Source organism: Papaver somniferum, chromosome 7 (genome assembly GCF_003573695.1).
Source record: "Papaver somniferum cultivar HN1 chromosome 7, ASM357369v1, whole genome shotgun sequence".
Classification (NCBI taxonomy): domain Eukaryota; kingdom Viridiplantae; phylum Streptophyta; class Magnoliopsida; order Ranunculales; family Papaveraceae; genus Papaver; species Papaver somniferum.
Window position 1 is genome coordinate 144,314,365 of NC_039364.1, and position 26,444 is coordinate 144,340,808.

The 26,444-nt window shown below is 35.9% G+C and overlaps 2 protein-coding genes and 1 long non-coding RNA gene across 3 annotated transcripts; 2 read left to right on the plus strand and 1 right to left on the minus strand.

The window, feature by feature from the left end:
- The first annotated feature begins 11,165 nt into the window (after window positions 1-11,165).
- On the plus strand, window positions 11,166-12,287 carry LOC113296209. The gene is made up of 4 exons (XR_003332996.1): window positions 11,166-11,255; window positions 11,869-11,976; window positions 12,071-12,148; window positions 12,237-12,287. It is a non-coding gene; the product is annotated as an uncharacterized LOC113296209 (long non-coding RNA).
- Window positions 12,288-12,304: 17 nt separating this feature from the next.
- On the plus strand, window positions 12,305-13,401 carry LOC113296210 (syntaxin-132-like). Its single transcript, XM_026544534.1, has 5 exons — window positions 12,305-12,317; window positions 12,435-12,500; window positions 12,600-12,708; window positions 12,863-13,145; window positions 13,269-13,401. The coding sequence occupies exons 2-4, from the start codon at window positions 12,441-12,443 to the stop codon at window positions 13,030-13,032; spliced, it is 339 nt and encodes a 112-aa protein (XP_026400319.1). The 5' UTR covers window positions 12,305-12,317; window positions 12,435-12,440; the 3' UTR covers window positions 13,033-13,145; window positions 13,269-13,401.
- Window positions 13,402-19,765: 6,364 nt separating this feature from the next.
- Window positions 19,766-25,260, minus strand: LOC113298642 (cell division control protein 48 homolog D-like). Its single transcript, XM_026547434.1, has 9 exons — window positions 25,101-25,260; window positions 24,816-24,981; window positions 23,880-24,108; window positions 22,042-22,808; window positions 21,723-21,944; window positions 21,566-21,637; window positions 21,197-21,478; window positions 20,726-21,085; window positions 19,766-20,415 (listed from the first exon to the last, which is right to left on the minus strand). The coding sequence occupies exons 1-9, from the start codon at window positions 25,127-25,129 to the stop codon at window positions 20,107-20,109; spliced, it is 2,436 nt and encodes an 811-aa protein (XP_026403219.1). The 5' UTR covers window positions 25,130-25,260; the 3' UTR covers window positions 19,766-20,106.
- Between the last annotated feature and the right edge of the window lie 1,184 nt (window positions 25,261-26,444).

Here is a 26,444-nt window from a genome sequence, read left to right on the forward strand (position 1 = left end):
GAGTTACTCTTCCCCCACCAAAAGTCTCATTGTTTTTGATCCACTTTATGAATGAGATTATCTGGTAAGAGGAACGTATTCATGTGATAAATGGGAGACGATCTCAAAAAAATTTGGACCATGACAGAACGACCAGCCTGCGTTAAGTTCTTACCCTTCCAGATGGGAAATTTCTTATCAAAGTATTAACAAGATGGAAAAGGCTTGATTTTTAGATCTAGCAATGAATAAAGGGATGCCTAAGTATTTTATATCTAGGCCATTCTTTTTAACCTTAAGAGATCTAATCAAAGAAACACAAATATCAGGATGAACATTCTTACTAAAAAAGCAACCTGATTTTTGAAAATTGATTACTTGACCTGAAATGTAGCCAAAATCTTTAATGAGAGACATCATATTATCGGCTTCCTGATGGGTTGCCTTGGTGAAAACAAGGCAGTCGTCAGCAAATAAGAGATGCAAAACTGAAGGGGCATCCTTAGTTACCTTAAAGCCATGGATCAACTGATTACTTTCAGCTTGGATAAGATATCTAGAAAGCGCTTCCATGAAAATGATGTATAAGGGGATAGTGGATCCCCTTGTTTCAAACCCCTTGTTGGTTTGTACGTCTTGCATGGAGAGCCATTTAACAAAATAGAAATATAAGCGGTACTAATGTTGAAAGATCAGCTCACACCAATGGTCTGCGAAACCAAATTTTTTCAATATATTAATAAGAAAAGGACACTCTATTCTATCAAAGGCCTTAGACATATCAAGTTTAAGGCCCATGATGCCACACTTTTTCTTTTTAGGCATCTTCTTCATGGAGTGAACCAGCTCATGGGCAATGACTACATTATCCTGGATATTCCTACCGGGCACATAGGAAGCCTGGTAAGGGGATATGAGTTTTCCTAGCAATGGTTCATCCTGTTGACTATTATTTTGGATATTAATTTGAAACTAGTGTTACACAGGCTAATGGGACTAAAGTCAACTGGAAAAGAAGGATTATTAATCTTAGGTATAAGGGTAAAGAAAGTGTGATTCATTTCTTTAAGAAGATGTTCGGAATCAAAGAAATCTCTAATCATATTTCATACATCTAACTAAAGCAAATTCATATTTTGTCTATAAAAACCGGGAGGAAATCCATCCGGACCCGGGGCAGACCAGGAGTTCATTTGCTTTATTGTATCTTTGACTTCTTGTAGGGTCACAAGACTCAAAAGTTTGTCATTGTCCTCACCAGTAATGCAAGAGTATATACAGTTGAAGAAAGTACTATCTTGAAAAGGGTTGGATGTGCTAAAGTGAGACACAAGAAAGTATTCAAGTTGAGCTATATCTTCTGTCCACTGACCATTGTTAAGTTTGAGGGCAGAGATATGATTATAGTGCTTCCTTCTGTTTATCGAAGTGTGATATAAATTGGTATTTCTATCAAAGCACTTAATATACTCTTCCCTACTTTTTTGAGCATAAAAAAACCTTTTTCCAATGTTCAAGATCTTTTTCAACATGTTTGATAGACTTAATGTTTTGAGAAGTAGAAGATTGACTACTTAAACTTGAAGTTGATTACTCAAGTCCTTAACGTTTTGATCAATATTCCCAAAATGAATCAAATTCCATTCTCTAAGAGCATATTTGACATTCCTTAATATATTAGTAAAAAAATAAGCATGCGAGCCTCTGAAATGGGTTTTATAAGATTGTTTTATGACATCGCGACAAGTGGGTCTCTGAACCAACATTTGAAATATTGATAGGGCCTTTTACCTTGATGACTATTAGGTTCAGTACATAAGATAATAGGTGAATGGTCTAAGCCAATAGTATTTATGTGAATAAGCTTAGAGTTATCATAAAATTGTAACCATAAGCCATTAACTAAGGCTCTATCAAGTCTGACCATAACTAAGTCATTACCTGACTGTCTATTAGACCAGGTGAATTTGGATCCTACACAACCAAGATTAGAAAGATGAGAAAAATATATTATTTGTTGGATTTCTGGAAAATCAGTGGTAGTAGGATTGGTGATTGTGGATCTTTCGTGGTTATGCATTGTGATGTTAAGATCACCAATGATAACCCATGGAGTATTAACTCTTTGCCCAATTTCCTTAATGTAGTTCCATTGGTCTAGTCTTTCATCATGGTACGTGGAACCATGAAGAAATGACAAACTGAGAAACCCATTGAAGGACAAACCCAATTGATAGGGTAGTTAAATCGTCTCAAGTATTTGTTCATTTTTTGAAAATTATTTTTAGTTTCGCAAAGGAAAATAACATCAAGATTTTGAGATTTGGTGAGATTAGCTAGAGTATTCCTAGTGGTTGGCTTGCCAAAGCCTTGGAGGTTCCATGATAGGATCCTCATAATATGAGGTAGATTAACCACTTGAGGACTGCACTTATGAACCTCAATACTAGGCCACATCAGGTTGATGACAAACGACAAGAAACTAATCCAACTGCTAATGACAGAACTGAAAATTGACACCAATAAAACAAGCAAGGAAAAAATAGATAAATCACAGAACAAGAGGATATTGCACCCCAGAGGCTCAGTATCAAAACAATGTAGGATAGCAGGAGAGTTGAAATCAGAGAATATGTTGTGCAGATTACTACTAGTGGCACAATCATAAAGTAGAACAATCAAAACAGGCAAACAAAAATTCAGCAAACCACGGGGTGAAGAGATTGTGTTGACACCCACACAAATAATATGATTATAACTACTGTTAATGTGAATTGGGAAACCTAATTTTATAATATGCAAATTACAACCAAAACTATTAAGAAAATAACCAATAAAATTGAAATTAGTGTTTGAATAAAAAACCTGAGTAAAAGATGCAGCATTTCCATAATGATTTTGTGCAGCTGTTCCATTATGTTCAGATTATGCGCTATCAAATGCCATTGAGCGATTATCATTCATTGGGTTGAGTTGGTATTCCATCCTGTTTTCAGCGGGAAGGTCTCCATAATCGATCGAAGCTTCAGCTCCATTACCAGCACTTTGAAAGATAGGGTTATTATGGGTGTTTGAAGAATTGAGATTAAAGGTTGAGAAATTGTTCTGAGGGGGATTATTCTGAGTGGCTTCATCTCTGATTTGTTTATTTTTCCTTACCTTTGCATCCTCTAACACAATCTAAATTTTCTTCAGACGGAGAAATCTCAGTGTTTGATGAAGAGGCGTTAGTTACACCCCCTATATGAATCTACCCCATCTTCCATTATATTTGCATCCGAACTAGTTATATAGGCAGCCAAAAAACGTTTTCATTCCTCTGTCTGACTCCATGCAACATATTCAGTTTGAGTCATAGCCTCGACTTTATGTTCTTGGGTAAGTCTCTTACAGTTAGTGTCTACATGATCAACCACCCAGCAATGTTTACAGATCTTATATGGCTGCATTTCAAAGTGATAATGACCCATTGCTTTTGGCCATTTGGTGTGATATACCACCCTCCTCTTCTAAGTGGTTCATTGAGTTTTAATTCAACATAGACAATACTTCACTGCCTCTTGGCTATCTTCTTATTCCCTCAGGTTCTACTTTGTTCCCTATATCCTTGCAAATCTCAGAGAGTAATCTCTCATTAGGAATTATATTTCCAAGGTTTCTCAGCTTGATAGTCCAAGTATGCTGATCAAACTTGTGTTCCTTGATATATATGTTGGGATCATACTGGATTAGAGATAGCAAGTACCCCATAATATCCCAAGTTTTCAATCTGACTCTATTCTATGCATCTTCCCTTTGAAACCTAAAAAGAAACAGGTTTGTGCCTTTCGTAATAATCTCATACCTACGGCAGCTTCTCTAGCGGTCATTGATTTCCTTCTTAACCTCTTCATGATCTAGGGGCTTGTTGAAGATGATTTCTCCAAGCAGGTTGAAAGTGAAACCATCAGTATTTTCTGCAGTAGTTTGAGCAGTCGCAACGAATCTTCTTATTGGTCTAAGATGAAGAGATCCAGCGCTAGGCATTTGCATATTTTGGTTGTGATTAATAAGTTGGTTGTTTTTTTTGAGAAGACATAGTTTCACAGATGTTTTTACTAAAGAGATGATAGTTTTCAATTATGCTGATGTCAATAGGGTTTTGTTTATAACCTCGGTACCTTATTGGATTATGGAAATCTTTATATTGGTGAATATAATTCTGTTTCCGTATTTGTTGGGTATGGAGCATTATATCTGGGATAATATTATTGACTAGAATTGTGAATTTGAAAGAGGAAGAAACTTTCCCTCTGAATATGCAAAAATCACGGCAATAGTGGATATCGATTCAAGTGAGTCAACTGGTATGGAAAGGAGCTTGGTTTTGATAGATCTGAGAGCAGACGTGGTGAAAAATTGGAGACTGATGATGAGATTTTTGGTGATGATATGCTGAGGATTGGAATACCAGATTCAAACGACTTTTGAGATCACGCACAAAGATGATGATATCACAATAATGCCATTGTTATTGAAAGCAAACACTACTGTGACAAACAGCAGAAATCTGAACTAGTTATAATCACTACTGATTACCATCACTGGGTACAACACATGAATCAACTATGGAATTCTGCAAAACAGATTAAAACAACATTATATTAGGACAAGTTGGAGAATAGCAAAAAATAATGAAAACTAATAAAGCAATCATCAAAACTTCAAAATCTTCAACAAGCGGATATGAAATTATACTTAATTAGGATGATATTAAACATAAAAAAAGAGTAAGGATAACATGGATTAGACTGGATTTAGCATGAAAAGATTGATGAAAAATGAAGAAAAAAGATGAAAATTTCGAAACTCGATGATCAACTGAGTTAACTCATTGATGGCTTGATCCTCAGAGCAAGATGGATAGAGAGTGTGGTACAAAATGATTTTGTCGAATATTCTAAAACCGGTTTGATTGCGTGCAAACTGTCCCCATGATAGTTACTCCATCTGTTTCCAAAAGACCGTCCTCTATTCCATTTTGGTATGTTTCAAAATTGTGTTCATCTTCTATTTATAGTCATATTTTTCTAATATACCCTTAACATTTTACATTCATAAATTGTTTTTTAATGGGACCAATCTAAAATATTAATAAAATTTGTATAATTAAAGAAACAAATATATCCTTCATTCCTTTTAGCTTTCTTTTTTTATTTCTTATTTACAATCCCATAACAAATTTTGGTGGTTTTTATTACTAACGTTTTTATTGAAATAAATTAGGCAAGTAACTAAGGGTATGCATGTAAACTACTACGGTCTCCTTAATATTTTGACAAAGTCAAAGCGGACTGTCTTTTTGAAACGGACGGAGTAAAAATTAAAAATGCTTGTAAGAAAAAATGAAGTTGAGTTTCTAATTAAGTGGAGATCGAATTTGACTAGAAAAAAATGTCAAAAGAACTTGTACCGGCAGGGCATAAGAGGGGTGATGATAAAGTTGGGATGCACGAGAATCATCATAGCCAGGTGATGCATCTATTACTAGTACTGGTACTCGCATAAAGACACTACCCCCGCAACTGTGCTATGAGCTGGCTGGTGGTGGCGTTCATCTTCATGATATATCTACATTTTATTGCCGATCACGAGCCCATTGAAAGCCCAGTTCATTTAATCTCTGCTTGCTATATAACTTCTCTCTTCTTTCGCACTCTAGCAATTGAAACATCAAGGATCTACACATAATCTAGCTATCTAAAACTTTCAAATGCATACAGCGAAGACTTGCGCTAAACTTTTCTTCCTAGTATCCTTCATCTTCGTGCTCTCACTATGGATGCCTAAGTTTGTAGAAGCTACAGACAGACGTCTACGGCCACAAGATCAAATTACGGATCATGAAGATTTTAAACCTGACAGCCCGATGAAAGCGCCATCAAACATGCGCAAGAAGTTGTTCGTGGTAGTGGAGGTGAATTTGGGAGTTGTATGCCAAAAGGTGGTTTCCGGCATTCTTCTGCTCCTAGTCAATTTGTAAATTATGGCGTTGTTGGTTCTACAATGTGTACAACATCTTCCAGTGGTCATCATAATAGAACTTCATAACCGATTGACCTGGCTAGGAAGGATTTGATAGACCTGGTTCAATGCATATAGTACGTATGATAACCTCTTGATCTGTGTTTTCTCTCCCGCCACTTCTGCCGTGTTATTAATCAACTTAAGTCTACTTTCAATATATGGACCTGTACCACTTTTCCTTCTCTTTTCTCGACTCTTTGTAATATGCTTTTGTTAGCCTTTATAACAGAGAATAAAATTCTGCAATATCATCATAATTTTTCGTTCTTCTTTGTTTTTGTTTTTTAAATGCAAAAAGAGATATGTTAATCTTAATTAAGAAGAGTTTACAGTGAGCATCTCCTTACTTATGTGCTCGGAGATGAAGTTTGGGGAAGAAGTATACCACTCTTTAGATATTTCAAATCTTCTAGTAGCATGCTTATAGCCAATACATCGGCTGGTTTATTATAATTTGTACTAATATGCTGACGTATCCAGCTATTGAACTTATTTAGATAATGTTTGATTCTTTAAATTCTTTCATGATAGAATTCTTTGATTCTTTCATGATAGGCTTGTGAATACTCCGTTGATGGCAGCAGCAACATTTTTAGAGTCTGTTCGCAGCTTTACATTTTGTAGGTACATGTTCTTTGACCAGCATACTGCCTCCAACACATCCTCACATTCGGCATCTTCCGCATTCAGATGTCCATATTTGTAGATGCACTTTGATGAGTGATGGATACCTACAAAATCCATGATTATTAGTCCAATCCCAGTATTATTAAATTTATTTTTAAATGAAGTATCACATCTATCTTTCAAGATACGAATTCAACAAGAACAAGTCTCATTATTGATCACAATTAATAAGGACTTTAACTACCTAGATTGAATACGTACAACTTGTGTTATTCCTATTATAAATACAAAACTGTACAATGCAGAAAAGGAAAAACACAAGACACCGGAAGTTTTGTTAATGAGGAAAATTGCACCTGCAGAAAAATTCTGGGACCTCGCCTAGCTTTAAACACCAAACTGTATTAAGTCGCTACAGACACTAGCCTATTATCAGACTTCGGACAGGAATGTAGTTGAAACCGAATTAACTCCCCAAGAAATTCAGTTGCAGCTGTGATCCTTACGTCTCTTGAACCTCGCAAGGGTCTACACAATTAATTCCCTTAGTTGACGTCCTTTACAACTTGAAAGTTGCTTCAACTTAAGTGAAGACTTTTGATACCAATCTGCCTCTAACGAATAAGCTTATTTGATTTCTATTTAGATCTTTATATCAAGGCTTGGAAATATGTTTGCAACAGACAAAGCTAGCAAACCTCACGAATCATGTATACTTGCACTCAGTTAGCTGAGAATCCTAGATTAATAACCACCTCTCAAGAACAATCTAAACCGATCAATAAAGAAGATTTTTAGATATCTATATTGAGGAATCACAATGTCTGAGACGAAGAGAACTTTGAGATTCATATCAATCCCGTTCCTAATTGGGGATTGAAGAAAACCTCAAAAATCAACAAGAACAATATCAAAATACGCGAACTATCGGGTAAAAGATAGTCGGGATAGCTTCAGGATCCCAAAGTGAAGTATTCAAGTTGAAACCTAGGTTAATAGAGGACGACTCTAGCAAGCAACTAGGAAACACAAAATTTTCAGGGATTGAAGTTCCAAGTTGTTTGAGTCTCTTTATCTATTGATTTTCAAGGCTTTGGGTAGCTTTGAATTCAATCTAAGATAACTTGGGATTCAAGGAAACACTTTCTTGTTTGGAATTAGTGTAAGCATGTGAGAAGTTCTCCTTGAAATTATACAAAAGAATATATACATTATGGTCCAGGGTTCTGGAACCGTGTAGAATGATGGTTATTGGCAAAAATGCCTTATGAACTTGTAAGCATAATCGTGTTCATTAACACTAAAGACCTAAACCATGATTCACAAACACAAAGTGATTTAGTGAAGAAATTTCTTACTAGTGTTTATGAGAGTTGTAGTAATGCCAAAGGTATTTTAGAAAATAGTTTATGAACATCTGCTTAGTTCGTATTGGGTAGGTATGTGTAGGGGTACACATACGTATATACCAGTCCATGAACTCAGGCTGCTAGGGCATGCGTACTGGATATGTGTACCCCCTATCCATTCTTGAACTTAGACCCTTGGGACACGCGTAATGAGTGTGTGTACGTCCCTCCTTTCAAGAACTCAGAACCTTAGGGGTACGGTATTGGGTATGCGTACCTACCTGTTCTAGAACTCGGATGTTTAAGGTACGCGTAATGGGTATGCGTACCTACTATGTGTCCAGAATCTCGATAATTCAGAAAACTCTCTTTAAATATTTTGAAACATTCTCAGTCGTCATAGATAATAAATATCATTGCTTGAGCAATTTTCAAATGATCAATTCGAAGCAAAAATGTCTCTTGAATAATAAAATGTTCTTAACTAAGATTATTAAGTATCTATGAACATCCATTTGCTTGAATCATATTTCGAGAGATTTATCAAGACAAGATTGACTCAAAATTTCTTCTTTTCATATTACATCTACTAAAAACATATGGCATAGTCTCATAAAGATAGAATGGTAAATCCCAGAGTGAAAAGGAGAGGGTACCAAGTACACCACCAACTTTTTTCGTTCGCTAACCTGTACGTGCAAAACCTAATTCAATTGCAAGTAGACCAATTTATGATCCTTGGCAATATGTATATAGAGTTTATATCTCCATCTCTTCTCAATCATAACTTATTGATCATGGAGTCCGTCAACCTGATTGTTAAGAAGAGTACTTGGACGATCTCAAAAATCAATACCCAAGATCAACCTAGTCTTGTCCAAATAATTCAATCGGAATTCTGCCAAGTAATAAACTTGTTATCTATCTTTCAGGATACGAAATTTATAAGAAACAAGTCTCGTAATCGATCACAATTACATGGACGCATCTACTAGGATTGAATACGTACAACTTTTGTGACTCCAATTATAAAGATAAACAATATAACGCGGAAAATGAAAAATACAAGACACCAAAAGTTTAACGTGGAAACCACAATAGCAGAAAACCCATGGGACCTCGTCCAGATTTTCCTGAAAGAGATTATGAAAACCTCTATAACATAAAACCAAGATCAGGATACACAAACTATCAAGATAAAGATAGATAACCGTATCTGGCTTCATGAATCCCCAAAGCGAAGTCTTTTAATCATATACCTAATTAATTATGTTTCGCAGAGGAAATCTAGGTCAATATAGGACAATTCTAGCTATCAACTAGGACACAAAGTGTCAGGGATTAAATTTCTCATTTGACAGAGCATTTTTATATATAGTTTTACAAGGCCGAGGGTTGCTTAGATTTCAAGATAAGATAACTTGATAATCAAGTAAACACTTTTTTAGTTTAGATGAAACTCCAATTAGGGTTTCAAGTAAGCATGTGAGAAATTTTCTTTAAATCACATTAAAAGAATATACACAATAGTCCGGTTACGGAACCGTGTAAAATGACCGTTCTTTGGCAAATATTCCTTATGAACTATAAGAAACTTGGTGTTTATTAAAACCACTTATGAATTTAATCATGATACTCGTACACAAGTGTTCTATTGATTAATTTTGTCTTAGAGGTGTTTAAGAGAGTCATAGTAATGCTAAAAATATTTGGAAAATAATTCTTTGAGCATCTGCAAAATTTTATTGGGAACGTTGGTGAAACGGTTCGTGAACAGTAAGACTAAAGTTCAAGAGTCAGGGTTCTATGGTTCGTGAACCGAGTTCGGCAACCCCATTCGGCTTGAGAACTCATATGGCTATGGTTCGACAACCTACCCTGAGCAGAAATATCAGAAGTTCTGAATTTCTCCCTTTTAATGTTTGAAATGATAAAATCATTTGGATGGGCAATTTTCAATTGATCCAAAAATTAATTCTTCACACTACACCAAATTCCCGGAATAGTAACAGTAATTCATAACGGCTAATTTTCTAAAAATTCGTAACAGTGTTAAGCTGTTACGAATATTTTTTAGGCGTGCCAGTCACACGCTTGGTCACACCAGGGTGGTAACACCTTTAGAATGTGCATGTGCCATTCACATGCGTGGTATTATGTTTCATCTTACACCGTATATGCCTAAGGTAATATCGGTACCATTCATTCTAGTCTCGAGATGCATCTCAATAATAAAACCCTAGATTTTATTCCTACACCATATTTTTTTTATCTCTTTCTTTATTTGTTTAACTCCGCCTCTTCGTCCCTCTTCCTCTCTCACGATCTCTCTACACAGTGAGGAGATACAGATACTCAAAATCCTGGAAAAAAACAAGATCGAAGGAATCTTAGTTCTCTTATTCTTTTACTTTTTTTTTCCTTATTCTTCTTATGTTTTTTGTTTTTATTCTTCTCAGAATGAGAAATTTTTCATATCAATTAAGAAGAAATCTAGGGTTTCTGTCGAAGAACGAAAAGATTCAGATGAGGTTTGAATGGATCTGATATTGAAAATCGGTTTGATTCAGATGAGGTTTTAGGTTTTATGGATTGTGAAATGAAGTTGAGGATCTGAAATTAGGGTTCTCGTGGTGCTGTTGGTGTGAAAAGTGGAGACAAATTAGAAGATTGAAATGGGTTGAACAGGTTGAAGGTTGTTGTTGAAGATGAATGACTAGATGTATGCTTTGTTTTGCTTTTTTCCAAAAAAAAGAGAGAAATGGATTTTAAAAGAGGAATAAGGAAATTTATATAAAATTAAGAAATCAAGAGAGAAATGGATTTTAAAATAGGAGATAGAGTAGAAGTATCTTCAAAAGAAGAGGGTTTTGTTGGTTCATACTACTCAGCAACAATCTTAGCAAAACTAGCACCAACAAATGAGTTGTGGGTTGAGTATGAAACGTTATGTCAAGAAGAAGATGAAACGAAGCTGTTGAGAGAAATAGTTTATGTGAAGAATGTAAGGCCTTTTCTTCCTGAGATTAAGTAATTTGAGTATTCACTTCTTGATAAGGTTGATGCTTATGATAATGATGGGTGGTGGATTGGGAGAATTAGTGTTGTTCTTGATGATTCTATGTATTATGTCTATTTTGAAAAGTCTAGGGATGAAATTGCTTACCCTGTCGATAAACTGAGGATTCATCAGGAGTTCGATAATGGGAAATGGTTTGTTACTAATCACAAATGGTGAGTCTCATTTCTTCTTCTTTTCTATTTTCATATCAATTTTGTCTTCTAGGGTTTCATTTTTAGATTTGTGATTTGGATTTTTCCTAATTTTTTGGTCTTTCATGGGTTTCTTCGCCTCTGTTATGTTCGTTAATAGATCCTGAAATTTGGGTTTTTTGTTCTGTAATCTAAATGGTAATCTCCAGGTTCCTGGATGATAAAACAGGTCCTAATTGATAAGGATTTTGGCCCTAAATCTCAAATTTGTACCCCTTTTTGGAAACCCTTTTCAAGATTTTCAATGTTAGACTAGTTATATCTGTATATTATGATCTTATGGTCTAATTCTGTAATGGGTTTGTTCCCATGTTGAAAATTGAACAGTAGATTCATAGTTTTTCTATGTCATTGTTAGAAACTATAAAGTCTTAATGATGTGTATTGTATCAATTTCTGCAAACAAACTTCAATTTTTAACTGGATTCATAGTTTTTCTATGTTTGTCTCATTGTTTAGAAGTTATAGTCTCTAAGTTACGTTTACTTGGATCAATTTCGGCAACCAAACTTCAATTTGTTTACTTCTTTCTTGATTTCAAATCTGATGAAATGGTACTCAAATTGTGTTTCAGGTCTTGAATCCACATTGCTGATGGTAGTGTTTATGGTGCTGACTGTATAATATTGTGTTGGTGTCTTTAATCGCCACTCTAGCGACGGTTTCAAGGGCTGACGAACAAGTACTATCACCTCTCCACTTAATAATCCGTTACTTCTAAGTTGTTGCAATTTCGTATGTATTAACATAGCCCGATGTCGTTGGATATCCTACAGATAATTGACCAATTGATCATGACTGGAGACAGTGATCAAATCTTGCAGAAAGCTATTCAGCAACACGGGCGAGGCCAGGTCTGTTTAATTGTGCCTATCTTCTGTTATGTTTTTGTGTAATGAAAATTCTTTGCAGTTTTAAGATAGAATATCCCACTGTTTGCAGGTAATGGACACCCTGACAGAAATTCAGGAACGTCATGGGGTTGTTAGAGACGTCGAGAGTAAGATTCTTGAGTTGCACCAGGTATTGCTTCTCTTCCCCATTAGATCTCAGACAATGGTACAACGACTATAGTTATCTATTTCTTCAGTTGCTGCTAGTGGGTTAGACTATTTATGGTTTGTGCATATTCATTTGTAGATTTTCATGGACATGGCAGTGTTGGTGGAGTCACAAGGTGACATGCTGGACAACATAGAATCACAGGTATGTAAACCCTGAACACCAATAAAGATAAGGTTTTTAAGCAGCACGTAGATGTAGAAACGACAGATACTTGTTCTTACTGCGTTTCAATATGGCTAGGTTTTAAGTGTTGTGGACCATGTTCAATATGGAGTTGCTGCTCTTCAGAAAAAGAAGTTTGAACGGAATTCTCGAAAATGGATTCTATTGAAAGGCCTCGTGAATCCAGGTAATGAAGAACTTTGACGAATTTCTGCCTACTTAGAAGGTATAAGTTTCAAAATATGAATTGATTTTAGGGTTTTATGTTAATTTCTGTTTTAGAGTTTGGAAATATGAACTGATTCTAGGGTTTGTTGTGTATTTTTTTAATGATTTTATAGGGTTTATGTTGCTCATCGGAATCATAACTTTGAAGATCGAATTACTTCATACTAGGATACCACAAATAAAGAGGTTGTGCTTGGATGTAAAGCCATATGTGGCCTTAGAACAAAATTTGTGCTTGAATAAAAAGTTTGTGCTTATTTTTAGCTTTACAGGTTTGTTTTAACAAAATTTGTCAATGTATATCCTGAAGATTGGGATGACAGGAGTACATAGATGATCCTGAAGATAAGAAGCCAGAGGTATTCACCCACCTTCAGACTTTGTAGTGATAAACATGTGAGTTGCAGGTTACAACACATAATTTCATGTGCATTTCAGGAATGTAGTTCTATAGTTGCTCCATCTTGTTACCATATGCATCACCCCAAGTGTTTTAAGTCATATTCTTTGTTCATACAGGTTGAGCAGTTAAGAAAGAGGTTTATCCACTCTATTGCTCCAAGAGGGCTTGCCGGTGATAGACGGTATGTTGTCCCTGCTTCAGGATTTAGTCTTACTGCACAACAGATATGTTAAAGTTATCCTAGACAACACCTTAACCTTCCGGCTTATAAGGTCTATAAATTTTTCTGTAGGGAATCAATTTTTTATTTCAGTTTCTTCAACATATTTTTCTTTTTGCTCCTAAGGTGTTATCCTAGACAACACCTTAACCTTCCTACTCAGCAAGTTTTTTAACTTAGAATTTGATACTTACAAGAATTTGGTACTTGGAAGAATTTTGGTACTTAAGAAGATTTTATGTTCTTCTTTGATTGAAAGTTATATGAATTGAATGTTATTCTTTGATTGAAAAGTTATATGAACTGAATGAATGTGATGGAATGAAAAGGGTAGGCAGGCTATTGGAATTCCGGCGTATTTCTGGCTGAAAATGAACTGCTGGTTAATATTGACCAGGTCAAAACTGATCGTATTGACTGATTTTGACAAGGTCAATATTGACTAGCAGTAATTTTTTGTTGTTACAAAAAAGTTCGCAACGACTTTTGACTGTTTCAACTTGCCATGTAGTAACGCTTGAACACGTTACTAATTTGCCACGTAGTAACGGCTCATCTATGTTACGACCTCGTCGTTACAAAAAAATTTGTAACGGCCCTCAGCTGTTACCACGTGTCAATTCATAACGGCTTGCAGCTGTTACTAAGGCCGTTACAATTAAAATTCATAACGGCTCCATTGCCGTTACAAAAAAATGTAACACCCACTTTTGAAACAGGAGAGGGCCGTTACAACCCGTTTTAGTAACGGCTCATTTCTGTTACTAATCCGAAAATTTGGTGTAGTGTCAACAATAAATTGTTTTGAACTAATATTGTTAAGGACCTTTAAACATCTATGCTTGAATCATATTTCGAGATGTTTAACAATACAAGCTTGACTCGAAATTTTTTATTTGCGATAAATTTATTATAAGCCATACGACATAGTGTCAAATGATAAAATAGTAAAATAGTGAGTAAAATAGAGTGGTTCAGTCTTTAGTACCTGAATAATGAAGTTCTTTAAACATCTTCGTCGATCTTCGGTCTTCGAGGGTGATATCTGATACTCAACTACCAAATTCTAATCTAGTCCGAGACTTGACTTATACTAGAAATCAAAATATAGTTTTGATCAACTAACATTGAGAACAAGCTTGAGATAGCAAAACTTGTGTTTTCAACCGAGCATTGCTCTAACAATATCCCCCTTTGTAAATTTTAGTGACAAAACTATTCAATACATATGGATTCTAAATAAATAAACTATAGCTCAAAATCCACTAAGTTTGATTTACTTGGCGTCTTGATTTCTTCGTACTTCATGTTTTCTATGGTTCTACATGTGCTCGTTCAACATCTTTATTGTTGAAGATACGTAGCGATAACAACTTATGAGAATAATCAAAAAGAGCTTTGATGGAATGAGAAATCACTCTCTCAATAGTTGTTATACAGAAACATGGTATTGTTATCTTCCTCAAAGTTCAATTGCACCACAACTTTTTAGCAATACTATCAATTGCGCCACAACTTTGAAGCAATACTACGGTGATATGTTCTTCCCCTTAGTCAATACTTACATCTTTTGCAAAATAGGTAAAACCTATAGAACATAATCCATTCCTTGCATAATGCTCTGAGAAGCCATTTGTTGTAGTAAGACACTACTTAATAATTCTCTTCCTTTTTGTCAACAAAATTGGCAAAGTCGAAAAATAAGGATCATATGAATTAAACGAAAGAGTGACAAGACTAGAAAACACATAGTATCTTTTTTAGACAATTCCACCAAGAAAACTCAGTGTTTTCATCAAGGAATACAAAGGTACAAGCATCTCCTACAATTCCACATCTGCTCTCCCTATCAAAGATATGACGTTCAAACACAAGTTCAAAAAAACTCTCTCCCATTTGATGTCGTTCCCGAAAGAACAACATGAGAGACCTTTACTCTAATCAAAAGAGAAGGATTTTCTTGGACATTAACAAATTTACTATCCCTAGATTTGTATCCCAACATCTCGCCAGTTACGAATAAAGAAGTTAAAAATAGCGGTCTTAATGTTAGAAGCAATTACAAGATTTTCGTGAGAAAAATAATCATTGACAAAAACTATTCACTACGACAGTTACAAACAAAGAGAGTTGTTAATGCAATATGACTCAGCATAATAATTATATCTTCCCTAGCCATGTAGAAACGTCGAGGTTAAATTTCACCACATATTCCCTGGCGGTTATGCAATCCCGAAGGAAAGAAAATTCCTAGAGAACAACTTAATTACGGGATCATATAGCAGTATATTCACAAAATTGTAATCGTGGATAGATTAATACTGTAGTTCTCAAAATAGTTTAATTCTCTTTTTCAAGAGTTAAGGGTTTATTTATGAGAAAATACGACATATATATATATATATATATATATATATTTATTTATATTCAGCAGAAATATGATAGTACAGAATAAACCTCAAAAATTAACCAATACATATATATAATCCATGAAGATTAGGTACTGTGAGTCATTATCCAGAATAAAATTTAATGAAATAAACTTTAAACATGCTTGGAATAGCAAATGTAACACGTAAAAACTACTCTAAAAGCTAGTGTTCCTCCTTAAACAATAAGAATAAAATTCCTACAAGGAGTTAATTAGTAAAAATAATGAAGGAGCTAAGCATCATCTTCATCTTCACTCTCCGACCCACTCTAAGAAGCTTGAATTTTTCTCCATTTCATCCTTATTATCGGGAAACTTTGTACCAAGTAAACACATTTGTTACGTACACACTTTACCTTGTTGTCTACCGTTTCAACCCTTCCTAGAATATTGTATAAACTTTCCAAGGAGGTAGGATCACAAGTACCGATCGAGGATGAAGATGGACTTATTTTTCTTTTGAGATCATTTTTCCTCATACGGTTGAAGCAAGTATTGAAAATGGGTGTGGGAGAACCAATTGAAGTTCCAATAGGATCAATGTTATAGAATTGACAAATTCACAAGTCAGAGTGCTATGGTTCGTGAACCGGGTTATCCAACCCTACTCGGCTCGAGAACTCAGATGGCTACTATATGTGAACCGAGTTCACCAATTACTAGCCTTTTACACCAACTTAAAAATTCAGTTCACCACGGTTTGTGAACCGGGTTCGTGAACTGTCCCTAACTGAACTTACAGTTTGCGTACTGGTTCGCAAAAGTTCTATGTATTCTGAAACTCGGATATTTACGGTTTACGAATAGGTTCGTCAACCTACCCTGAGAACAAATATCAGAAGTTTTGAATTCTCTCTTTGTTGTTTGAAACATTCTCAAATGATTAAATCATTTGCATGGGCAATTTTCAATTGATCTACAAATTAATTTTTTATATTTGCTATAAATCTATTATGAGTCATACAACATAGTCTCAAATGATAGAATGATAAGATACTGGGTAAAATATAATGGTTCAGTCTTCACATTACCTGAATAATGAAATTCTTCAAATGTCTTCGTCGATCTTCAGTCTTCGAAGGTGATGTGTGATATTCAATTACCAAATTTTAACCTAGTCTGAAACTTGACTTAGTAGACTAGAAATCAAGATATAGTTTTGATCAACTAACATTGACAACATGCTTGATATGTCAAAACTTGTGGCTTCAACCGAGCATGGTTATAACAGTAAGTAAATAGGATGGTTCGGTATTCACATACCTCTTCGTCGATGAAGTTCTTCAGATGTCTTCGTTTAATCTCGGACTAAGATTAGGGTGTTGATTATCAAACATCACTAAATAACCCTAGAAGATTGAAGATCAAACTAAGAAGAACTTCATCGATAAAGAGGTATGTGTAGACAAAACCATCCTATTTACTCACGGCATTTACCATTCTATCTTTATGACACTATGTCGTATAATTTAGTAGATACAATATTGTAAAGAAAAAATTTCGAGTCAAGCTTATGATTCAAGCAATGGATGTTCATATATCCTTAACAATCTTGGTTAAGAACAATTTATTATTCAAGGGCTATTTTTGTTTCTAGAAATTGCCCAAGCAATGGTGTTCATCATTTATGGTGATTGGGAATGTTTCAAATTATTTAAAGAAATTTTTTCAAAACTACTGAAATTCTGGACACAGGGTATGTATGCATACCTAGTACGCGTACCCTAGACTTCTGATTACGGAACATGGTAGGTACACATGCCCAGTACGCGTACCCAGAAGTTTTGAGCTCGTGAATGGGGGTAGGTACGCATACCTATTTTTTTGTGGGTAAGTTGAAGTGTAAAATGGTGGAGTATGCAAATGCAAGATTAAGCAAATCGTCTAAAGCTTTAAACAGATGCACTACTCGGGAGTGCTTTGAATTCGAGAGACCAATCTTTAAGACTATGACCTAAATCAAGAAATGGTCATTTCAGATTCAATTTGGTCAAGATGGAGGAGAGAAGCTGAGAAGATGTTGAGGACAATGGATTCAAATGTGTTGAACTACTTTGAAGATGATTTCTCTGTGTTAGATCGAGAGAAATCCTTTGTGTATTGAGATATGGATGCCATATGACTAATGATTGATTATTGGTTATCCAAATCACAACCTATTTGTAGTAGAGGTAGTTAGCACATGTGGCAGTTACAAGGAAATAAAATAGTATAGAAGTGGAGGTCATGATGAAACCAGTTCCGCTTCGTTGGGAGACTTGGTGGTTGTCATGCCACTACTCTATTTATTCCTTGACTGCCAGTATGACTGACTCACTTTCTCATTATGGATGTATTGCTACATCGCATATGATGTAGGCGCCAGACCAAAACCATAGTCAATATCCCCGATGTAACATTATTGGCGTCTCGATGGTTAAGTATGCTTTGTAGACGTATTTATTTGGTAATTGTGACATGGATGCTAGTCTTAGCATATTGATGAGGCTAGCATGTTTCTCGTTGACGAGTCCAGAATGTTTTACATAGACTCGTCAATTTGGTGAATGAAGTATAATTAGGTGTTTACTGATGCTTTGCACAACACTAATGCTTTGAGTACCAAAATGCCAACTGAGGAAACAATGATAATTAAATGATCTGGATCGATATGCATAGGTCTGGTGAGATTGTTGGATCGAGCATATACCTTTATGAAATGTTTGAGCTATGTTGAGTAATATTTGTAGTCGAAGCAAAGCTGGATGAGGTCCCAGGGTTTTCCTGCAGGTGCAACTCTCCTCGTCAACAAAATCGTTGGTGTGATGTGTTTTTCCTTTTCCCCTTATACTGTTTATGTTTATAATAAGAACAACACAAGTAATATGTGAATCAATCTAGATAGTTTAAGTCCTTATTATTGAGATAAAAAAAACAACACTTGTAAATGTTGAATTCATATCATGAAAGATAGATTACAAGTTTAATACTTGTTAGAATTGGGATCCTCTTAATTTGGATATGACTAGATATCACTTGGATATTAATTTTGAGATTTTCCAAGAACTTTTCTACACAATCAGGTACATGGACCTTTGGTTTATACATATTGATTGTGGAAGAGAAACATAAAAATTTAATATACAATATTCTTCAAGGATCTTTGCTTTGACCTAGTTGTAATTGTATTAGATTTTGTCCATACAGGTTGTCGAACGAAAATTCGGTGGTGTACCTGTTAATCCGAGCGGCCAACCACTTTTAGACCTAACAAGTATGTATGTCTGTTAATCCGAATCCATGGACAAGAGTTCAATCTCTATTAACATACCATCATCCTTCGTTGACACAAATTACTTATGATGGAAAATTTCTATACGCTCCTTCTTGGAAGCTTCCAGACTTGGGTTCGAGTAGTCAAGGGTTACATTGAATTCACTTATTCACACCATATGCCCAGATTTTCGACATCATGGGAGCTTGGGAACATATTCGAAGGAAACACCTCCAAAAAGGAAGCAAGGTTTCAGAACCTAAAACTCTGAGTAGGAAAACCTTTGTACAGTTGACGAAGATTCTTTGGGAAATTTAATCACAAGCTATGAAATTTAATCACAAGCTATCTGAAATAGTGATTGGCTTGACAATTACATCAGACCACTTGATGGTTCTCGTCTACATAAAAGTTAAACCACTTGATGGTTCTCATATAAAAGTTAAACGAGCAAAAAATTGCCAACAAAGAGCAGTCCTTTCATGCTCAGCCCTCTAATGTTAGAAATCTCTAAGCAGGCAAAAAATAGCCAGCAAAGACACAAAAAGACACTCATGCTCAGCACTCTACTATTCGTAATATCACATGCAACCCAACTCTCTACCTGCTCCTGTGTTCCTCTTCACATGCCCATGAACTCTATACTTTACATGAATTCCAAATTTAGATAGTTACCCGCATTTAATAGATCGACATCGACAGGACGACGCATTTAAACCATTAACTATATTTAGAAATAAAGCTGTCAAAGCTATAGAAACAAGTTATGATTAACCAGATCATATACTTCTTAAACAAAGGGAAACGGACTTCAAAGGTTTTAAAGAAGAATCCTCCAGAGTTCTTACATAAATAAGCAATAAAACTTAACCAGGTGAAGCCAGTAGACGACCAACCATCAGAAGGGAAGAAACCACTGATCTGGATTAACATTCCCAAACAGCCCAAACAGGAATTATCGTCATACCAATCCCCCTCCATCCAGGGATAGCAACGAATACACAATGTTAACATGGAGAAATAAAACTTAACAGTGCCATCCTAGAAGAACTAACTGTACAAGTCGTCTTCATCGTCGGCACCAGCAGAAGCTGCAAAAGGATCAGCAGCACCTGAGGTAGTGGTCCCTGTTGCTGCTCCTGATGCATCAGCAAATCGGAACTCAGATCCGAAACCCCTGGACTGCTGTAAAGTCTGAGCGAAGGCCTGATACTTGCGAATGTCAGCATCACTCACACTTCTGCGTGCATATTTCATCGACTCCTCAAAATGTGCAGCCTTGATCTCTGCCACTTCATCATCAACATCCTCTTCCATTGCCTCGGGATTCTCACTTCTTCTCCTTTCCTTTTCTATATCCTGCAGTATTTCAAAAGTTAACTAATTAAGCCTCGTACTCATACCAATGCTAGCAGAAAAAGAACCCCAATCCATTACCATCACAAAAAGCAACCAAAACCCAAGTTTAAAGAATATAGGCATTACTATTCGCGATTTCTCAAAAGGTATGACAATAATACTAGCGTTCCTAACTAAAGAGACTCTTCTAATTAAACCCATGAAAAAGATTAGATAGATGAACCCCTTCTAATTAAACCCATGAAAAAGATTAGATAGATGAACCCATACGAAAAGCAGTATTTATAAAATTCAGTATGAATGAACTTACTTTCTCAATGTTCTCTCTAATAGCATACTTGCAAGCTCTCTGGCATATCTCAGTAATATCTGCTCCACTAAATCCTTGAGTGTACTTGGCAAGGGCTGAAAGGTCAACATCCTTAGCAATAGGTGATTTCCTTAGGCAGGCCTTGAAGATCTGGAAACGAGAGGCTTCATCAGGCAATGGAATATAGATCAACTGATCAAGACGTCCTGGCCTCAGAAGTGCGGGATCAATGATATCAGGCCTGTTGGTAGCACCAATGATGAAGACGGTCTTTTTTGCTGACATCCCATCCATTTCAGTCAAAAGCTGGTTAAGTACCCTATCAGCAGCACCACCTGCATCTCCGACACTGCTTCCTCTCTGCAAAGAGAAGAATGCAAAGGAAAGAAAAGAGAGAAGGCTTAGAATATAATATACAAGAGCAGAGAACATATGCAAGAAACATATAGTAGAATAAAAATGACAGCAAACCTGGGTGGCAATGGAATCAAGTTCATCAAAGAAGAGAACACAAGGTGCTGACCCTCTGGCCTTGTCAAAAATTTCTCTAACATTGGCCTCACTCTCCCCAAACCACATGGTGAGAAGCTCCGGACCCTTGATACTGATAAAGTTAGCTTGGCATTCATTGGCAATTGCTTTAGCCAATAAGGTTTTCCCACATCCAGGAGGGCCATAGAACAGAACTCCTTTAGAAGGAGACATACCAAACTTCTCAAATTTCTCAGGATGCTCCACTGGATATTGAACCGTCTACAATAAGAAAAAATGTTGGAATGAGCACATACAGAAAAATAACATAAGAATAAGAGCAAAAAAGCTTATAACCATGTAAACTACCTCTTGAAGCTCTCTCTTGACATTGTCAAGACCTCCAATGTCTTGCCAGCTGACATTAGGCACTTCAACAACCTGTCCATTAAAATCCATCAAGTCGGACTATCATGAAAAGTATCTTTCAACCGCTTGTAGTGACTAATTCAAATGTTGAACTTACTGTTTCACGCAGAGCAGAGGGGTTGCTTGTTCCAAGAGCAGTCTTGAAGTGCTCATCTGTAACAGCCATTGAGTTAAGTATCTCGGCATCTATCTCTTCATCTTCCAAGTCTATCACATCCATCTTTTCTCTGATGCACTGTAGTGCAGCTTCGGTACAGAGAGCAGCAAGATCAGCACCGACATAACCATGAGTATCTTTTGAAATCCTTTCCAAATCAACCTGTAAAAGAAAATGTCAAGCGAACATCCAGCAGACTAAACCACAACAACAGATTTAGGAGTGGCCAAAGGAATCTAAAATTAAGCTTTTGACTTACATCTTCCGAGAGCTTCATGTTCTTAGTATGGATACGAAGGACCTCGAGACGTCCAATCTCATCTGGAACACCAATGTCAATTTCCCTGTCAAACCTACCAAACCTCCTAAGAGCTGGGTCAATGCTGTTTGGTCTGTTTGTGGCCCCCATAACAATAACATGTGCACGAGATTTCAGACCATCCATAAGAGTCAAGAGCTGGGAAACAATTCTCCTCTCAACTTCACCATTTGTCTTCTCTCTTTTAGGAGCAATGGAGTCGATCTCATCAATAAAAATAATAGATGGTGCATTCTTCTCAGCTTCCTCGAATGCCTTACGAAGATTGCTTTCACTCTCTCCTGCTAATTTAGACATAATTTCTGGCCCGTTAATGCAGAAGAAAAAGGCACCAGTTTCATTGGCAACAGCACGGGCAATCAGTGTCTTCCCGGAACCTGGAGGTCCATAAAGTAAAATTCCTTTTGGTGGCTTCACACCAATTGATTTAAAGAGCTGTGGATGTCTAAGAGGCAATTCCACCAACTCACGGATCTGAGCCATCTGCTTTCGGACTCCACCAACATCATCATAACCTACTTCATCCAACCTATCTTCATCCTCCCTTCTAACAGGCTCTCCCTCACAAAAGATTTCAGTATCTGGGGCAACAACACAGTACTCTGATGGGTCAGTCTCGATGACTTTAAACTCTACACTCCTCATTCCACCTCTTACAAGAAACAGATCGCCTTTCCTTACTGGACGATAAGCTTCCAAGAAGTAAGCTGCAAAACATTGAGAGAAATTATTAACACCCACTGTTAACATCATTAGGGGAAAAAAACACCGTCTATTCACTTCTGATGGTAGCTGAATACTAGAATTCACTACCCTACCGGGAGGGGGGAAGAAAAAAAACACTCTCGTGTTTATGGCTACAGGCATATCTCAATATAGAGAATCATGGTTTTAAAAATCGCTTCGCTCCAAAAATTTGGAAATCGCTTCATATCGGAACTTTGAATCGTATCACAAGAAGGATCGTATTTATTCCATTATAAATATGCGATTTTGACTTTTTTTATCAGTCGACCCATAAAACAAGGTGCTAATAATTGTCCACCTATACTTCTCTGTCCATCCATGGACACCACCAACTAGCTAGATATCTACGGACCATAACTAATGTGTTATTTATTGCTTGTGGACCCCATCGAATACTAATGCGTGATAAAAAAATTAAATCTATAGTTGCATGCACGGTTGCACCTTGTATAGCTCAGCAGTAGTTTAGTACTGAGCCACTGCACCCAGATTTTTTTGATTGTTCATAAATGAATGTATTTTTTATTTTCTACTCATTTTTGTTAGAAATTACTTATACATTCCGTAAAAAATAGTGTTATTTATAGAAATATAATCATATTATTAATTTTCAAGATATACGTAGAAGTGACTATGAATCAACGATTCACGATTCATTATACGATTCGATTCCTTAAAATACGAAAACGAATCACGTTATGATTTACGATTTCACAACCTTGTAGAGAATAAACGTAACACATGAGACAAACGGCAAGCAGGTGCTTCAAATCATGTGTTTCACTTTAGATAACTGAAACAATTTAGTAACTCCATAGACAGACTAGCAAGTTGGAGTTGGACTGATCCTCGGGAAGAGAAACTGCAGATCCCAAAGACTACCATGAAACTAATGTAAACATATTAGAACCCAAAACACAAGACCTCGTCCAACTCCAACCGGGAAATTCAGACACAAATGCAAGATAACACAACAGGAAGGGAAAAAACGGAGTAACACGACACACCATCCAAGATAAAAAGGCACTTACGTTTAAGATAAGCATCAAACAAACTCCCAGTGACACCTTCAATGGTATCATCAACAGGAAGAATGTGAACACGCTTCCCATATTTGACATCAGGGCATTGGTGCACAGAAACAACATCACCAAGTCTGACCCTCAAGTTTGACCTTACAACTTTATTCATCCTGATCTTTGGCTCATCACATGTGTCATCAGCAAGAGCAATGCAGATGGTGTCCTTCCTTTTCTTTCCCTGAACATCCCAACCAAATTAAATGAAAACAAGAACACATGACGGAAGCAACAAAAGAAATTAGGTTCTCTTTTAGTAGTAAAGAGAGCAGCAAGGATATGCAAAATCATAACCAGTTTCTCTTTTAGAAGTGAAGAGTAAGGATATTCAAATTCATACATCGTTACAAAATTAATGAACAAACATATATGTTCAAGAAACACAAATAAATAATGTATGAGTATAATAACCCAATCCTGAAAGAACTTGACTTCAGAAACTCTAAAATGCAACTAACTGCCCCATAGATCGACCCTGAGTTGACTGAGTGAGACTGAGCATATGTAGGAAAACTTCTATAAGTTTACAATCTAATAACCCAATCAGACCAGAAGGATATCTCAAATGATAAACAAAAATTATCAAACAACCCTGACAAAGGCAGTTCAAGCTAACCTTTTTCTCTTTCTCAATTGACTAAGCATTGTAACCAGATCGAATGAACATCATACAGCTTAGAAATTAAGATCCGAAACAAACCCTCACTACATCAATTACCGCACAATTCCCAAACCCTAGATTTCTCAAACCCAACCAAGAGCTTCATCAGTCTAACAAAACCCTAATTCTCTTAACAACCCACATAAACAATAGCACAAATATTTGAAACCCTAACCACCAAGCAAACCCTAATGTCCCAACAAAAAAAAAAAATCAAAAAGGGTTACCTTGATAAGGATGGTATCACCACGGAAGAGCTGTAACTTTTCCATGGTCTCAGGGTTCATAGACACAACAGAGTTATCATCGTTAATCGCTTCATCGACAACAAGACGATTTGCAGCTTTCTTACGTTCCAATATAGCTGTACTAAAATCTCTCTTTGTTCCTTTCCTGTATTCAACAATTCAAACAAAAACACACACAAAAAATTAATTAAAATCCCTAAAAAAAAAACTCAACAAAAAAAAAAACCAAAGTATAGTAGAGATCGGAGTGAAGAGATCTCTTACGAGTCTGAAGATTCAGCTTGGTTACTCATCTTGTTCTTCTCCGATGAGAAAAAGGGTTTTGAAGAGAGTAAAGTACCAGAGAATTTTGATCGATTTTTTTTTGGTAAAGAGAAGTGGTAGAGGGGGATGGGATTAGAAGAGATCTGAAGATTGGGGATCGATATTTATATAGAAGACCCTCTTTCGCAAGTCACAATTCCTTCTTGTTGTGTTATTATTACTATTAATAAGGGTTGTTTCCGTAATTTTAATCCTTTCTTTTTCCTAATTATTAAAATTGAGTTTAATTTAATATATTTATCTGGAGCTGCACCCCTAGAGTTCTTCTCTATGTTATCATTGTTACCAAATTATAAAGGACGTGGCTCGAATGTTGTCATCCATTTTTTAGAACGAAAATGATAGCATGTTGCCAAGCAAGGCAAGAAGTTTAACCTTGTCTTCTGAAGTAAAAATGGTAACTCAATAAATAGAAGAGAGAATCTATACCTTACTTATATCGTCCTCGTTTTCTTTTCTTTTTCAAAAGGTCATGTGCCAAAATGACAAAGTTAACCCACGATGGGGTGGGTTGCTTTGAGTTTGACAGGTGGTACATCATCATTGGTCAACTTAATCCATGACAACACATATGAATGGGGAAGAGGTATGGTACGCCACTCCAGGGATTTCTTTTTGATACGTAGTAGCGATGAATTGAAGATATGAGAATTAGATGGTTCTAGAATAAGGTCTCGCTATTATCAGCGTAATAATCTCTCGGACGTTATAAACGTCTAATTATGTTAAAAATATATAGGGTAAATCTCGATTATTATTGGGATATCTTTATGTCTAGTTCTATAAATAGAGATTCTAATGTTTGTTTACGATAAACGATTCTACCTTTTCTTCACCTTTATTTTTATGTCTTTTTCTATTTCATAGTATGTTATCATGTGCATCGCTCTACCGGCTAAACGATTGATTGCACTGGATCTTTTTTATCTTATTATCATCTTTTTATGTTGTTTTGGTACAAACTATACCCTATATTTTTTATTGATCCCGTGTTTGTTTTAATTTATGAGTTTTCATGGTTTCAATCATTAGTTTGGCTTTTTATATGAGATGGTTGGTTTTTATTATTGTCGGTTTGGCGAACTAATAGCCAATATCACATGATATGCAGATATGGTAAAGAATTGAAGGTTTAATTATTTTATTTAATTGATATGACGTAAAACCGTCTGGAGTTTCCAAGACCTTTTTGATTTAGCTTGCATTAGCACTTGGCACCCTATCGTGTTACAATATGCTTACTTGTGATTGATTTTTTTTTTCCTTGAATCAACTTCTTTATTT

What these genes read in the sequence shown, in the direction of transcription:
- LOC113296210 (XM_026544534.1), top strand. Translation starts at nt 12,441, where the DNA reads ATGGACATGGCAGTGTTGGTGGAGTCACAAGGTGACATGCTGGACAAC. An exon ending in TGGACAACATAGAATCACAG is followed by an intron (nt 12,501 to 12,599) that starts GTATGTAAACCC and finishes CAATATGGCTAG; the next exon opens with GTTTTAAGTGTTGTGGACCA. An exon ending in GAAAGGCCTCGTGAATCCAG is followed by an intron (nt 12,709 to 12,862) that starts GTAATGAAGAAC and finishes ATGATTTTATAG; the next exon opens with GGTTTATGTTGCTCATCGGA.
- LOC113298642 (XM_026547434.1), bottom strand. Translation starts at nt 25,129, where the DNA reads ATGAGTAACCAAGCTGAATCTTCAGACTC. An exon ending in CAAGCTGAATCTTCAGACTC is followed by an intron (nt 24,982 to 25,100) that starts GTAAGAGATCTC and finishes TGTTGAATACAG; the next exon opens with GAAAGGAACAAAGAGAGATT. An exon ending in GTTTGATGCTTATCTTAAAC is followed by an intron (nt 22,809 to 23,879) that starts GTAAGTGCCTTT and finishes AATGTTTTGCAG; the next exon opens with CTTACTTCTTGGAAGCTTAT.